Genomic DNA, 16026 nt, shown 5'->3' with positions numbered 1-16026 from the left:
CTTCTTTCAGTTTACACACCTGAGGGATGCAATGATGCAGTCAGTCTGGGAGGAGCAATTACTGATAAATATTTTAGACTTCCTTGAAGTTACAAATGAGATCATCTTACTTCAGTCTAATATTTAAATAACAGCTAGTATTGATTTGTGATGAAAGAAATGCCAGACACTCAAGTCAGCTCTAGAGGGGAAGAAAGCACAATATTTATGGCAGAGACCTTGAAAAACAAAATCAAAGCCTACTTTTATTGATGCACCAGTAGACTGATCCGCAACTAGGAAGGGATGGTAACATTAATACAATATTCATCATTAAAGCAAACTGAAATACAAAGAAGTCTGAAATGCTTTACAGTGACAGGATGCCTTAATAAGTTAAGGAAACGGACTGTTTGCTAACTGCTTTCTTATTTCATGTTCTTCACAAACTCTTCTCCTTTCTTGATTGAGGCTTTCAGCTCAGGAATGGCATCAGCTATCATCTTCTCTTCAAAAGGGGAAACTTTGCCAATACCTAGATTTTTCTCGATGCCCTTTTTCTGAATGAGAGGGGAGGCAGAAAGATTTTACAATGAAGTTAGTTTCCATGAATGGGTTTGTTATAGAAAACTCAGCTTGTATCATCATCACCTCATTCTAGACTACCTACGCTCGTGGCTTCTGGGCTGTCTGCTAAGGAGCTGCAAATACCTGGACCTTAGGCTTCAGTCACACAGTCCCTATGTGGGAATCTGGGCTCTCACTCTGCATGCACCCTGGACAATCGCTTCCATGCCAACTTTGCTTATCTATAAAATAAGCATAGTATCTACTTCAAGGGAGGCTGTAAACACACAGGGGCAACTGGGCACATCAAGTATTCAATTGGTTGCACTTAATGTTATTCTCCCTGACATGGAGCATACTTTGGGGTTCTAGTCTCTTTCCCAAGTTGGTAGAGGGCTGAAAAAAATTTTAATATCCACTTGAGTCCAATGTAATTAAGCAGGTAAATGTCTGACACTAGGAAAACAACAGTGCCTGTCACTGTCTCACCTCCAACCGCTGAGCCCTATTTGTGCTGTGCCAGCAGCCTCAGCTTCCAGCCCTTCCGAAAGCCCTCCTGACTCAGTTAGCCTTGCGGGCTCCTTTCCTACAGGCCCTGCCACGCTCTGCACATTCCTGCGCTGAACTGGTTATTGAATTAATCTGCTTAGTGCCAGTCTCTCCACCAAATGGAGCCCCCAAGGCCTGGGGCCACGTCACACTGCTCTTCGCACATCGGATGTCTGTGGGAAGGGCCTGTGTGTGGCCCAGCAAGTCACAAAACTGTTTCTTACTGGGCATGAGATGAAGGCCACAACACATGAGCCGGATTTCAGTGGTTGCCCACACCTAAGAAATGGAAGCCTTGGTTTGATGGTTTGTGTAAGTGAGACCAGGGGTTTCAGCTCACTGAAGACTATTAAGAGTCAACCAGACCAAAAAATGGCCTGGCTAAATCCAGTAAGGGAACCAGATGGGCTCCATCCTAGATGCCACAGTTTCAAGGGACAATCCGTACCACATTCCAAGGAAAAGCAGTGGAGTGAGGAGCAAGGGACCAGGAATGCCCAAACTGGAAAGTGTATAGCTGTGCACCATCTCTAGACCTCTTTGGAGGAGGAATTAGGCTTGGCAAGCCGTGAGGTCAGGAGGGGAATTAACAAGTATAAGCTACAGCGGGACAGCCTGCAGGCTGATGAGGGGAAGCCTCTATTTTCAGAGCTGCCCATGTACTACCTTGAGATGGAACAAGGGTCTCAGGAAACACACCTAGGCAGCCAATGATGACTAACTGTCAGACCCATGGGGAATGAAAATTCCTGCGCCAGAAGGTTCCAACCCCACGGTTTGAGATTCCACCCTTAAAAACCCAAGCACATACCAGGCAGTGAGATGTAGTTATTGTACAACGAAACTCTGAATTATGGAGCAAATGGACAGGGTAGAGCTCCTGAGTCTTAACTAGAGAAAACTTTCCTTCCACAGTCAAGAGACCCAGCCTCCAGGATACATACCCCAAGCAGCAACGGTGTGGAGAAATAGGGACAGTCTGTTTCTTGGGATTTAACAAAAGAACATTCAACAACTCCTTCCTTTCCGTTGATTGCATCCACAAGGGAAAAGACAAACCGGGCTCCAGCATATGCCATGGACAGGGTGGCAGAGCCTAGGAGGACACAGGAAGGTTAGCCAAGCTAGAACTATAAAATCCAGGTGAGCCTGACCTGCCAGCTTAATAAAGCATCTGTAAAATCTCTAGCTCTAGTCATGAGAATTTAGGTCAGCATCCCTCATTTCACAAACTAATGAATGGCATGAATTAGCTCTGCCAACCTCAAACACTATTGGACCCCACAGAGCAAGCTGAGCTGCCCCAATACAGGGCTTTCTATCAGGCAAACATATAGGAAGCTTAGAAAAGGTTCGCTCTTTGCCAAGGCCGTTGTAGTCTTCAACTCTGGCATCAGCACCTGACCAGGGGGCTGCCTCTGAGAACCCACCTGCTCCAGCTTTAGCCTTGACCACCTCCGTGCCAGCCTCCTGGATCCGCCCAGTAAGCGTTGTCAGCTGGTCCTGGGGAAAGTCCACCTTCGGAGTACACTGCAAGCCAAGGCCACAGGGATCATATAAGCAGGTCCTGGCTCCAGTCACCACTCCCAGATCCCGCACTCTCCTCACGCTCCTCACGGCGGGTCTCCCCACACCACCACATGGGAAACCAAGAGTCTTTCTTTAAAGTCAACTTTTTTGGGAGGTATAATGAGTTTCCCACTCATTTTTTAAAAAGGTTTTTATATTTTGGCTAATTTTAGACTTAGAGAAAAGTTATAAGAATGGGACATGAATATTAATTTATTATTAACTAAACTACAGGCCTTATTCAAATTTCACCAATTTTCCCACTACTGTTCCTTTTCCACTCCAGGTTCCTATTCCAGACTCCACTGGTAAACAGTTATCTGCTTTAGTCTATTCTCTAATAGTTTCAGCTTTGTGTTTTGTGACACTTGTTAAAAGTACTGTCACTCAATTTGTAGAATGCCCATCAATTTGGATTTGTAAAGTGCCTCCTCAAGATTTCTTGTAGTTCATGCTTTTTTGGTAAGAAGACCACAAATATTTTGTGTTCTCATTATACTCAGAGGTTATGAGGTTGATTTGATATCTCATCCTTAATGTTTATTTTGTTGCTATTTCTTATTTTTAAACAAAGCAGCTTTACCTGCTCTGACCCGATCAGGAAGTCATTAATATTTCTACCAGCAGTTTTCACTGTGTGTTGAAGTTGGCTGCGTTGAGAACCTTCTGACCATAGTCACTCCACACAGCTATGGATCCCTCTGATGGAGAAGCCTGACCATAGCTTTCTACAGCACCAGTCAAGAAATCCCCAGACAACGGGGGTGGGGCTGAACCTATAGCAGGAATCCTTTCAAAATGCAACAAATGGGTAGATCGATGACAGTCTGCCCTGAGTGCTTCAAAGCAGAGCCTCTTTAAGGTGCTCATGAGTTTAAGGCTTCCTGGCAAGGTCACGCACATACCTGAGAGATCAGGGGGATGATGGTCTTCCCAGCATGGCCGCCAATGACAGGGACATTGACTCGAGCTGGATCCAAACCCTAGTCACCAAAGTGTGAAGCCTGGTTAATTTTTAACAAGCTCTCTGAGTATATAACATGTCATATCCACCCAAAGCACTAATACCAAAAAAATCCACAGAACTCAGAACAAAATAAATCTAAAGAGAGACTGACTCTAGCTGTGCTTAGATCTACCATGGCCCCACCCATGGTCTAGTATCTGTTTGAACATAAATAGTGAAGAGTAACTTGTCACCTCATGAGATCACTATGAGGTTTTTCGTGTACAATGAGTTGATGAAAACTGCCTCCTTGTAGCACCCAACCCCCACCACCAAACTGGTCCCCATCAATCTGATATCTTAGAATCAAAGAATGACAGTCTTTTTTCTCACAACTAATGTTATTCCTAGGCACAAGCCCAGACTCGGGTGCCCACACTGTGTTACAGAGAACAAGTCAAATACCCTTTCCCTCACTTCAGAGTAAAATTCAAAACAATTCCAGGACACTCAGGGGTGAAAAGTCTGTTAACTCAGACAGTGGTCAGGATAGAAAGAACAAAACTGGGAACTCTCAGAACACCCTGGCTCCTTAGCAGGCTTGCTGAGAGGCTGGTTTATTCATTAAACCAAGGTACAATGCCCTCAAGAATCTGTGAACCAGGTATTTCTTAAAACAGTCAAAAGAAGAACCTGGTGGGACAGAGGTGAACATCCCCCAAATGATGTTGTCTTTCCCAAATGCCATAGCTGCTGAAGAGAGCAGCCCTAAGTTAGGAATCAACCTTGCCCAGGAAGGGAGGCCCAGCTTCGAGGCAGGTAGACACAGCAGGACCAACTGAATGGAGCAGGGAACTCACAAGCCAAGCACTGTGCTAGTCACCAGGGACACAGGAATAAACAGATAGAGCTCCTGCTTTTGAGGACCTTATTGTCCAACATGAGACAAACACAAAGGGACATTCCAATGCAAAGTGCTAAGATGGCCACAAAGGGAAACCAAGGGAGCACTTCAGCCTGGGGAAGGCCTAACTTCATCTGAGAAAGAACAGGAGGACCTCACCAAGGGAAGCATATTCTAGGCAAAAAGAGGAGAAAGAGCAATGGCCTGGGTATAAAGAATGCATATAATAGCCTAGTATGAAATGTAAATAAAGAAAATTTCTCCGAGCCAAGTAGAAACAGAAGGTGGCATAAAAGGGGTCCTGAAAGCCAAGAGGGAGGAACCAGACACTGGGAGTTTACGGGTCAATTCTGATTCTTCAGGAATTTTTCAGAATATCAGACAGCCTGAGGTAAAGGGCTGAAGCTTGTCAAACACTAGCTTCTTGGAAGGGCCAAGAGATACCCCTTCCTCCACCTCACACAATAAAACTTCTAGGCTAAGACAGCACTATCTAATAGCACTTTCTGCAAGAACACAGGAGTTGTATGGGGCTATCAAGCATCTGAAATTTGGCTAGTGCAATGGACATGAATTTCTAATTTTATCAAATTCAATAGCCAGTGTAGTTTCTGTACTGCATACAAATAGGGGCCAAGGAGAAATGGTGTGCTTTGAGAATTGGTAGCACCATGGGAGCCCTAAGAAAATGAGCACTACCGGTCCCAGGAAGCTGGAACCCCCTCTCCCCGCTCAGTTTCAATGTGATCTCCATAAAGCCTTTCCTGACTCAAAGACAATCACATGCTATACACATTAAACTGGTTATTCAATTAAATTGTCTCTTGAATTAAAGTATCTCTCCACTCCACTCCACTCCACAGAGCTCTCAAGGCCTGGGGCCATGTCTTAAGAATCTTGGTGACTCCCACACTTAGAACTGAGACTGAAGAACATGCTGCAGTATGAATTGAAGTGGAGCATCATCAACACTTCAGAAGCAGACCTGTCTGGTGCATAGGGGAGTAAAATGAAGGTCAATGATCCTGTGTGTGCACTTCTCATTAAGCTGTGTGCACGACCATGTTTCTACTTTAGAGGCACCCCTCATCTGAAAAGTCAGAAACAAAGATGGTCTAAAGTTCAAGAAGGATACCAAAGTCAGTGGTTCTGTTGGATCTACAACCAAAAAGGTAAGACAGCGAGTTGTGAAAGGGACTCCAGACCTGGTGCTGCTGAACCCACCTCAGGATGAGCCTGACAGCTCAGTCAAGCAGCCCAAGAAGCAGGCAACTGGCAAGATCAGAATTCTTTGGGGTAAGCTACCACAGATAACCCAAAAAGGGAAGTCAGAACTACGGGCCAGGGACAATTCTGATATCTTAGGATTTCGGGAATTTCCCCAAATTCGTGTTTGCTGATTTTAACATCTGTCAAATGATTAGCAGACCAATCCTGTCAGTACTAGTTTTTAGAGGCAATGAACTTGCAGAGCATAACTCAGATCGGCCAGTGAGAAAACCTAGGGAAAGCCTGAATCCTTGATGCACCGGGGAGAAGAGTGAGTGAGCTGAGCCAAGACTGAAGCTGGATGGTTTAAACCTGCAGGGGCCTGCTGGATTACCCCCCAAAACTGGGAGCTACTTCACACCAAGAGGGAAAACTACTCAAAATACTTAAAACCCCCAAGTTACAAGTGACCTGTAAATGCCCTCGTGTCTTCTATGCCCATACATGAGCCAAGGTTGGCCAGGAAGTTCTGAAAAGGAGACCAAAAGACACGTGATGCAGCTCTTACCTTCAGTTCTGCAACAAAAGTATTGGCTCTGACAACATCCAGGGTCGTCACCCCAAAGATTTTACTGGGGTTGTACACTCCATGTTTCTTGAAAACTTCTGAAGTGATTGGGATGGTGGAGTTGACCTAGAAAATCCAAGAGACAGGTATAACTTACCCTGCATTCTGAGAGCACAGCCATGCATCAAAAGGAAAATCTTCTTGCCAGACTGCTGACAAGTCCCAAGGTGCCAAATTAAAATGCCCTGACAACTCTGTTGATAGGCAAGTGACCCTTCATGATGGAACGGGTCATAGTGGGTGGACTTCCTACTCCACAGGAGTACTTCTTTCTCCCTCCACACAAAAAAACTCTGCACTACAGCAAGCACTCTTCCCTTTGGTGGCCATAGTTCAAATATGCACATGACCCTTCAACTATCATCTTAAAAACGTGATGATGGCTCCACAGGGCACTTTTAGCTCCAGCTGGGACTTACACCTAAATAGCCATTCCTAAAGACAACACAGCACAGGGCTAAAAGCTCAGATGACATCGGGTCGGTCCCAGCTCTGTCACTCCACATGATAACCTAAGGTGAGCTACCCAAACTACCTAGGACTTGGTTTCTTTGTCTGTAAATGGGGGAGACAAGTACCTCTTGAGGTTGTGAAGATTAAATAACTTAATTAATATGTGGGAAGTGCTTAACACTTTACCTGGTTCAGAGAAACAATATAACAGATATATATTAGGCACTAGTTATCACCTCCCTGACAAAAGCAGCATTCTACTTGTGACCAATTAGCCCTATGGAAGGATGAACAGGCTGCAAAGGCAGGATCCTCTTCTCAGAGGCCACCAGGACAATATCTGGGCATTTATCAATGGTCATTTTCCTCAGTCAACATCACTGTCATTCAGATCCTTTTCATGCTTAGTGACCAGAACCCAGAATCAACCAGGAGGGAGGAATGAAGAGGGCTGTTAGTAAATGCAACCCAAGGGCCGGCAAGGGCAGGCGTGGGAACCATCGCTGTCTTCTCAGAGAGGACACAGCACTCAAGAGTTTCTGAACTGAAGAATAAGCTCTCTGCAAACACCAGCGAGCAGGGCCTGGGGTGGCTGTGTATGAGATATGTGTATAAGTTTGAGGAGAAAGGGAATGATGAGGAATTAGGAATTGCAGCTTACCTGCCAGCAGCACTCACCGGATTTGCAATGACACAGATCATGGCCTCAGGGCAATGTTGAGCACATGCAGCAGTCAAGGTAGCCACAATTGTGGCATTGGTGTTGAACAGGTCATCCCGTGTCATGCCTGAGAATGATTCAATTCGAGATGTTCACAAAGCACAGGATAAATTTCCAAATAGGTGCCAAATAGCGTGTGTTAGTTGTTACAGAAAGTCAAACATGAGATAGGGTCCCTGTTTCAAGTTAATCTATCTCGTAGGGAAAACAGTCCATAGTGACAAGTGCCAAAATAGAGGCCTGTGGGGGTGGAACATGGGGAGGGGAATCAGGGAGGGTGATATCTGAGGAGGATCATCAAGGATCAGGAAGAATTCCCAAGGCGAAGACAGGTGGAAGAAAAGACATGGGGCGGGGGTGGGGGGCATGGGTAGGGTGCACAGCAGACATGCTGAGGCCTTATCTTTATCCCACACACAATAAGGAACTTTTGGAATTTTTTTCTGCAGCAGAAAACTCTGATTAGATCCATTTTTCATGGAAAATCACTTCTTCATCTAACTTGCAGGGAGATGCTAAGCAAGGCTTTCACACACCTGGTTTTCTTGGGACTCCAGCTGGAATAACCACCAAATCACAACCTTTCAGGCATTCGGGCAGCTGCTCAGGTCCGAGGTAGCCTAGGAAAAACATGCATGTGTTTTCTTGCTGTTTCCAATCTGGAGGGGCTAGCACATCTGTGGGGACAGGGGCTAGGCAGGACAGCCCCCACCTACATCCAATGCCAACCACAGGCCTCAAGAAAGGCTAAAAGGGCCCACCTGTGATGTGATTCATTTCCCTGAGGACAACCACCCTGACAGTTCTGACTGGCAGGAAGGCTCCCTTTTTACTGTTTTTCTCCAGCTTCAATACGTCCAGGCTCTGGATTCAGAATGGATTACCCGCCAGGTTTCCACAAAGCCAAACCAAGTAGGCTGCTTCTCTTTATCCCACTGGACTTGTTAGCACCTTTAAGTCCTTCTCAGCTCCCAGTTAGAAGAGCTGCTTATTTCACATCACTATCATCCTAACAAAAGCTCCATCTCAGAGTCAGGTCAGAAGGCACAGTGAAGGCCTCAAAAGAAAACCCCTGTGCCGATAAACAAGGACTCTAAGTATTAGTACCTATTTTGTTTGCTCCTGTCATCTAAGGGGAAGAAAGGTCTATTTTTAAAGATTTCAGGGAAATTTGCTCCAATGACCAAAATCTGCTTTGATTTTGACTTTTTCCTTATTTGCGGGAGCTTTCAAAAACTTAAATATACAACTCAAAAGAAAATGAGCAAATTTGGAGGGACCATGGAAGGCACATAGCAACATATGACTTGAAAGTCAGCCTCCTGAGTTGTTTACACCTTTCTGGCCAGCATTTTTGTACTTTAGAGTAAAAGTTTCAAAATATTCATACTCACTAATTTTACTTTTAGGACTCTAAGACACAAGATATAAAGATAAAGATGTTTATCATAGTTTATATATTCACATTTATAGGAAACGGCCCAATGATCAACAGTTTGGGAATAATAGTGATAAATTATAACTTTAAAAATAATTTCACCAAGAACTTGGTGACATGGAGAGATATTGCTAAGATGTGAAGGTAAAATAAGCAGGATGTATAATTATATGTTATTATAAATTATTACTTGGATAACATACCTATATCTCCCTAACAGGAAGGCAGATTTCCTAAGGTGGCTATACTTTGGAGAAGCTAGCAAAGATAACCTTGGGCAGGCAACTAGTCTATAGCAAAGGAAGGTGACCTGTAGCACCTAGGAACAGCGTTTCTTACTGTCCTACATCCCCCAGGAGGTTCCTCTTTCCCCATCCTCAATTGCTTTTCAAAAGATAGAATAAGATTAAATTACCTTTGTTTTTCTCAAAGACACTACCATTTAAACTTTTATAGACTCAAGTCCACAAAGGTAATCATTTGTAAAATTTAATTCTAAACAGGATACCTCCTGCAACATGGAAACCCCAAGTCTCTGAACATCTAGTTTCATCTAAGAATTTTACTCTAAATGTTGAATCCTGGTCTACTGGGAAAAAGAAATGTTAAGGTCTCCGGGGCCAGCATGTGCAGTACCTTTCACATTTGCTCTGGTTTCGATGTGGCTCAGATCCGCTGCCACTCCAGGTGTATGAGCAATATCGTAGAGTGTCAGGCGGCTCACCAAAGGACTGTTCTTCAGGAGAAGTGAAAGAGGCTGCCCAATTCCTCCAGAAGCCCCGAGCACGGCTACCTTAGCATTGTTCTAAAAAGAGGCACAGGAAAATAAAAAATAAAAAAGAGGCACCGAGAAAGGACTCTTAAGGATTCAAATTAAAAGGATACCTCCTGCAAAGTACTGTACTGGCCTCATTTACTGCACAGGTGCCAAAGGAAGATACTATTGTATTTCTACCAGTGCAAAGGTCCAGTTTCCTTCTGAAGTTTAGAGGTATGCCTTAGGAAAATGGGGGATAACTCATGTCTATTGAGGTTCTGCTAGAACCTCTGAAAAATGAATAAGCTTTATTTATCAGGCAGCTGGGTTTGCAACAGCAGCCTTACCTTCAATTTGAAGTTTTAAAAACTATTAACATTTACTGAGCACCTACCAATGAGCTAGTCATCACACTTGGGACTGTAGGACTAAAGAGTCCTGCCAGCTCTGGAGGGGACAAATAATGAGATGTGCAGGGAGCTGAGGGAAAAGAGCTAAACACTGTGTGTAGGGGGAGCAGGGTGTGTGTGTGGGGGGGGGGTGCGGGGGCGGGGGCGGGGACAATCAACTGTCTGAGGTTGAAGGATCAGGGAAGAGTCCATCCAGGCAGCACAATCTAGGCTGGAGCCTGAGGCAGGATTAGTAGGGATGTGTATGTTGAAAAGGCTCCTTCTCTCCCAGGTAAGTCAGATCTATAGCCTGAGACCACTATATCCACCAATTCTCAAACTTTGGTATGTATCAGAATTGCCTAAGCGTTTTTTTTTTTTTTTTTTTTTTTTTAAAAAAAAAAAAAAAAAAAGGCTACAGAGGGCCAGGCTCTTTGAAGTAGGATCTGGCTTTGGACTCTGTATGTCTACCAAGTTCCCCAGGTGATTCTGACACTGAGCAAAGTTTGAGAATCACTACCAATCCATACCACATGAAGCAGAACAAGCAGCAGCTGGCTCTGGGTATGTCAGCTGGGAACAGTTTAAAAAGTTATATGGTTTGGTGGAGGGTCCAACAGACTAGACTGTCTCATTAACATCTGAAAGGCCACAACTAGAAGCATTTATATCACTTTATTGGTCAACTTACTGGAACTAAAGTCAAAAAACCTAACTTTCAACAACCACTTTGGAGCTAAGCAGATCCAACAACTGGTTGTCATCTAATCTCAATCATTTTTTAAAAAACAGCTTCACTGAAATGTTATTTCCCAAACCATACAATTCACTCATTTAAAACGTACAATTCAATGGTTTTTAGTAGTAGAGAACTGCACAACCATCACCCTATAAAGAAATCTCATACCCATTAGTTTATTTCCCATTTCCCTACAACCCCTAGCAACCACTAATCTGTCTCTACAGATTTGCCTTTGCCTATTCTAGATATTCTACATATGAATGGCTTCATACAAAATATGGCCTTTTGTGCTAGCTTTTAGTATGTTTTTGAGGTTCATGCATGTTGTAGCAGGTACCAGTACCCTATCTATTTTGATAGCTGAATAACAGTCATTGTATGGATGTACTACATTTTGTTTAGTCATTCACCAGCTGATGGACAATTACGTTGTTTCTACCTTTTGGCTATTATGAATAGTGCTGCTAGGAATACCCATGTACAAGTTTTTGTGTAGACATGTTTTTAATTCTCTTGGGTATATATTGAGGAGTGGAATTGATGAGTCATGTGGCAACTCCATGTTTAACCTTTGAGAAACTGCCAGACTGTTTCCCAAAGTGGCTGATATTCAATGCTCACTACAATACAACAGCCACCAACTTTCTACCTGCCACGTGACAGACTGACTTGCCAATATCAACAAGACCTGCAAACTCAAAGACATGCAAACTGATTGAACAGCACATTGTATAAGTGCCACAGAGGCAGACAGATGCTGGGGGAAGGAGACATGGAGGATGGCCCATTAAAGGGAAGCAGTCATAACAGTTCTTTATGGCTCAAGCACTGTTGGATACAGGTGGAGAAATGAAGGCAGAGCTAAGCACAGCATATCTGATCCTTGCAGGCAATGGGGAACCACTGAAGGGCCTCAAAAGCTGAAAAGTACATAATCATATTTGTGTTCTAAATAAAAGGCAGAGTGGAAGATGGATTGGAAATACATAAGAATGGAGGTAGGGAGACTGCTGTAATAGTCTAAGCATGATCGAAGGGTGGGATAAAGGCAGCAGCAAGGATGGGCAGGTTATGAACAATTTGAGGATAATAGCAATAAAGTCACCCTCTCCCCTTCTTCATTCATCCAAATGGTAAAGAGAAGGAGAAATCTAGGGTGACAACTTTATGGCTTGAGCAGACAGCATTACCTTTAAGCATCAGAGGGAAATGAGGAGAGTAAGGGGTTTGGGGGTAAGGATAATGAATTGTTCTGCATATTGAGTTTGAGTCATTTGAAACATCCAGACACACATGTGCCTAGTAGTTCCCTGGACAAAGGTCTTCATCTGGAGGTCACAGTATCTACACTGAGATCAACGGAAGCCAGGGTCAAGATACAAAAGAGAACAGAGTGAGAAGAGCACTAGGGACAGAACCCTATGAACACCAGCATTTAAGAGGTGAAAGAGGAGTCTGTGAAGGATGATGAACTGACACTTAAGGCCACCCCTAACCCAGACATTTTTAACCAATTCGATGACTGCTTCTTAGTGACCCTTTCTGAAGGGCAGAATTTATTATACAGCAATAGCAATACCTTACTTGAAACTCAATTCACCCAACAAACTAATTTACTGGCCCCGCTGGAAACAAAATAGTAACAACTGGCCATTTATCAGGGTCTGCTTTGTGGCAAGCACTGAGCTTAGTCTTTCTTCATTTAATTCTTACATCTCTATTAACATCAACACACCTATTTTATAGATGAGGAACTGAAGCATTGAGATTGTAATACACGCGGCTCATAAAGAGAGCAAGTGATAAAGCTGGGATACAAGCCAAAAATAGGTGATTTGAATCCTGAATGTGAGTTTTTAAAATAAAAGTTTTAGAGAAAAGATAACTATTCCAAGTCCCGCCCTAGAGTCCACTCCCATTACACAAAAGGCATTCTACCCCTCTAGGTTTCACTCAAGGCCTAACGAAAATTCCGGCCAATCTCAGTGATGTTGTTTTTAATCTAAACTCACAAATGAGAAGGGGAGCCTATTTTCTGCAGGTAGGCAGGCAGGTGCCAGGACTACTTAGGTGACAAATGAGAAATAGCGGACACAAGAACTCAAAGCACTGTAGCACTGTATGCAACCATTTACTCTGAGTCCTTACACAATCGCTGTACATTATATCCTATAGCGACTGATGCTAGTAATAATGGACTTGTTATCAAATACAAAAAACAAACCGACAAATCCCAAACCAAAACAACCCCTAAGAGTGCAATCTGCTTAAGGAATGAAAACTCTATAAACATATACAACTAAAATTTGAAAAAAAGAAATTTTAAGTTGGTGCCCTGACGTCACAGAAAACTAGCCAGATCAAACCAGAACCTGAGGTAGGGCAATCTTACCCACTTCCAGATCTTCAATTACTATTCCCACATCTTATCCCTACTTCTAGGGATTCCCAAATTCCAACTCCACATTCCCAGTTGTTAGGCATTCCACTGGTCCCACAAACCCCACTGTCTAAATAAATTTATCCTATCTCTTCCATCCCTTTTCCCAAATGGTACCTTTGTTCTCCCAAATTTGAACCTTTGGAATCATCCAGTCTCTTTCCTTATTAGCGACACACAGTACTTGAAGGACTTGGCATCTCAAACATCTCCCCATTATCTAACTGAGGTTCTCAGTATCACCTCCAAACCATTCTTCATAAGATTCAAAGTGTTAATCATTTCCTTGCTCTAAAAACTTCTGAAGTTACTCATGCTCAGATTACTCAGCCTGGCTTCCAAGACTGACCGAGGTTCCAACATGGGGAGAACAAGGCAATTCCACTAGGGTGCAGGATAAAAATATCAATGTTTTAGTATTATCTAAGAGGATTAAATTCCACTAATAGACTGACCTAAAGCCCTCACTGGGGTCCTTAAGTCAATCAGTCTCATATGATACACAAGATGAACACAAAATAGTGGGAGGGAATGGAGGATGATGTTACTTATCCCACTGCTTTCAGTGTGCTAAGGTAACGTTACTGTTGGTAAATTACAAAATTTCATCAACTTAGTTAATATTTATAAACACACAATCCTTATGTGGTGGAAGCTTTAGTGAGGTGAGAATCTTTAGTGTTGCAGCGGTAAGTAAGCTCATGATCTCTTTGTATAAAAGCTGTCTTCAAACTCACTGACCTTTTCCAGGTTGAGGAATGGTTGTCAACAGTACACTGCTTAGCAACTGTTTTTTAAATGGATAGAATAACACTTCCTTCATATATACGTTTGCTTGTTAAGTCTATTACAGTTTGTTTTTAAACTTCGACCTTTTGCAATGGCTATGCCACCCTGAACAAGCCTGGTCTCGGAAGCTAAGGAGGGTTGGGCCTGGTTAGTACTTGGATGGAAGACCAGAAGCTGTAGGTGTTAAAATACTAAATTTCTATTTTTTGTTATAACCTATATAAATACATTAGTATATATCTGTAGAAATAGAGGTTGCATGTGTAACACATTTTTATTGTTAAGGATACAGGATCCAGTCTCTAAACCAATGTATCATTTGGTTCAAGCTCTGACTTACTTCCTCCTCAACATTTCTACTTGTTATGTGCAACAGGCATTTTAAACTCAACATATCTAAAACTGAACTCTTGATATTCTCCCCCTGCCCAAACCTGCTCTTTTCTAGCAGTCTCTTCCTATCTCAGCAAACTCTAAAACCCAAAGCCTTGGTGTCCTCCATGCTCCTCTTATATCTCAATAACCATCATCGAATCATGTCAGCAAATCCCACTGTCTTACCTTCAGTCAGTTCCCTTCCCCTATTCAGCACCAATCTTCATCATCTACATGCCATAATTTACTCATTTTTGGGTGATCTCAAGTGCTACTTTCACTCATCTTGGTATCCCCTGCAACACATAGCCCAGTTCTTGGCAAGCATGGATACTCAATGTTGCTATTTGTATACTAATTTTTTGAGTGAATTAAATGCACAGGAAAGTGATCCGAAGGACCAAAGCTAAATAAGAAATTTGGAATCTTCTTTAATAATCACCTCCCTTTTATGTGTGGCAATATGAGCACATTCTCTAATTTTGGTTGTATTAATTTCACCTTGTGCACTTTGTAAGTCCAGGCTCTACTCTACTTCAGTGAGCCTGGGCCACTGTTCTTTATTAGCTTCTAGGTGATTCTCAGATACACCAGAGTTTGAGAACCACTGTCCTAGAAGAAACAGCTAAAAACAGTTTAGGCTTTAGTAGTCCCAAACCCAGTAATGCACGGTTACAACATCTGGGGGGCAGGCCCGGTCCATCCACAGCGTGAAGTTATCTTTTAATAAGATCCTTAAGCAGCAGCAGTCGTCAGATTCTTAAAGGGAAGGCCTGGTGATCCACAAGCCATTGACAGTGGTCAGGAGAGCTGAATTTTAACCCTCTGGCCAAATAACTGTGTAACCTTGAACCAGTTCTCTACCCTAGGTACTACGCCTGCCTGCCTGCACTATGGAGTTAATAATTACACATTATTTGTAAGGATGCTGCAAGAAGAACGAAAGTAGTCAAAGTACTATGGGAACTCGCATAAAAACATATATTACTTTCGGCCCTAGAGCCCTGGCTTCTCAACTTCGAAGGACTGCAGGCCAAGAGCAGGCCCCCTCTGGGGAGAAGAGCTAGGGGGCTCGGAGAACCGCACCGGTTCTGGAGCTGGGCTACCTCCCCGTCTGTCTTTCCAGGCTTCCCCCCTCGCCCTTCCCGCCCAGTATCAGGGCCGGTCCAGGGAGTCACAGCCGCCAACTAGTACAGGGCGGCCCTGCGGTCCGGACTAGCCCCCAGGTTAGGGCCGCTCGCAAACCAGAAACGCACGTAGCCCAGGCTGGGGGCCTCCGCCTGCTTCCAGCCCCTCTTAGGGCCTACCTGGGCCGAGGTGCTGAAGCTGCGGCGGAGAGCGGCGCCGGCAGGCCGGGCGAGGGCGGAGAGCATGGCTGCGGCGGGCGGGGCGCGGACCAGCAAGCGAAGGACCTGGCGGCGAGTAAGTGACTCAAACGACCTCCACACTGCACAGGGATTCTTGGCTGCACTTCCCCTGGCCTCGCGAGAGCGGCTAGGCTTCCGGCCCCATCTCGCCTCCCAGATATCGCGGCATCGCGGGCACTTCCGGGCTGTCGTGGAGGAAGGGGG

General features: G+C 44.0%; 1 protein-coding gene across 1 annotated transcript; it reads right to left on the bottom strand.

Moving 5' to 3' along the window:
• Window positions 1-204: 204 nt before the first annotated feature.
• MDH2 (malate dehydrogenase 2) lies at window positions 205-15954 on the bottom strand. Its single transcript, XM_016146546.2, has 9 exons — window positions 15763-15954; window positions 9600-9768; window positions 8062-8145; window positions 7483-7592; window positions 6292-6417; window positions 3570-3647; window positions 2526-2625; window positions 2040-2191; window positions 205-539 (listed from the first exon to the last, which is right to left on the bottom strand). The coding sequence occupies exons 1-9, from the start codon at window positions 15826-15828 to the stop codon at window positions 408-410; spliced, it is 1017 nt and encodes a 338-aa protein (XP_016002032.1). The 5' UTR covers window positions 15829-15954; the 3' UTR covers window positions 205-407.
• Between the last annotated feature and the right edge of the window lie 72 nt (window positions 15955-16026).

The sequence above is a fragment of the Rousettus aegyptiacus genome, unplaced genomic scaffold (genome assembly GCF_014176215.1).
Source record: "Rousettus aegyptiacus isolate mRouAeg1 unplaced genomic scaffold, mRouAeg1.p scaffold_m13_p_8, whole genome shotgun sequence".
Taxonomy (NCBI): domain Eukaryota; kingdom Metazoa; phylum Chordata; class Mammalia; order Chiroptera; family Pteropodidae; genus Rousettus; species Rousettus aegyptiacus.
The sequence above is the reverse complement of the archived record's forward strand: the minus strand, read 5'-3'. Positions and strand labels throughout refer to the sequence as shown.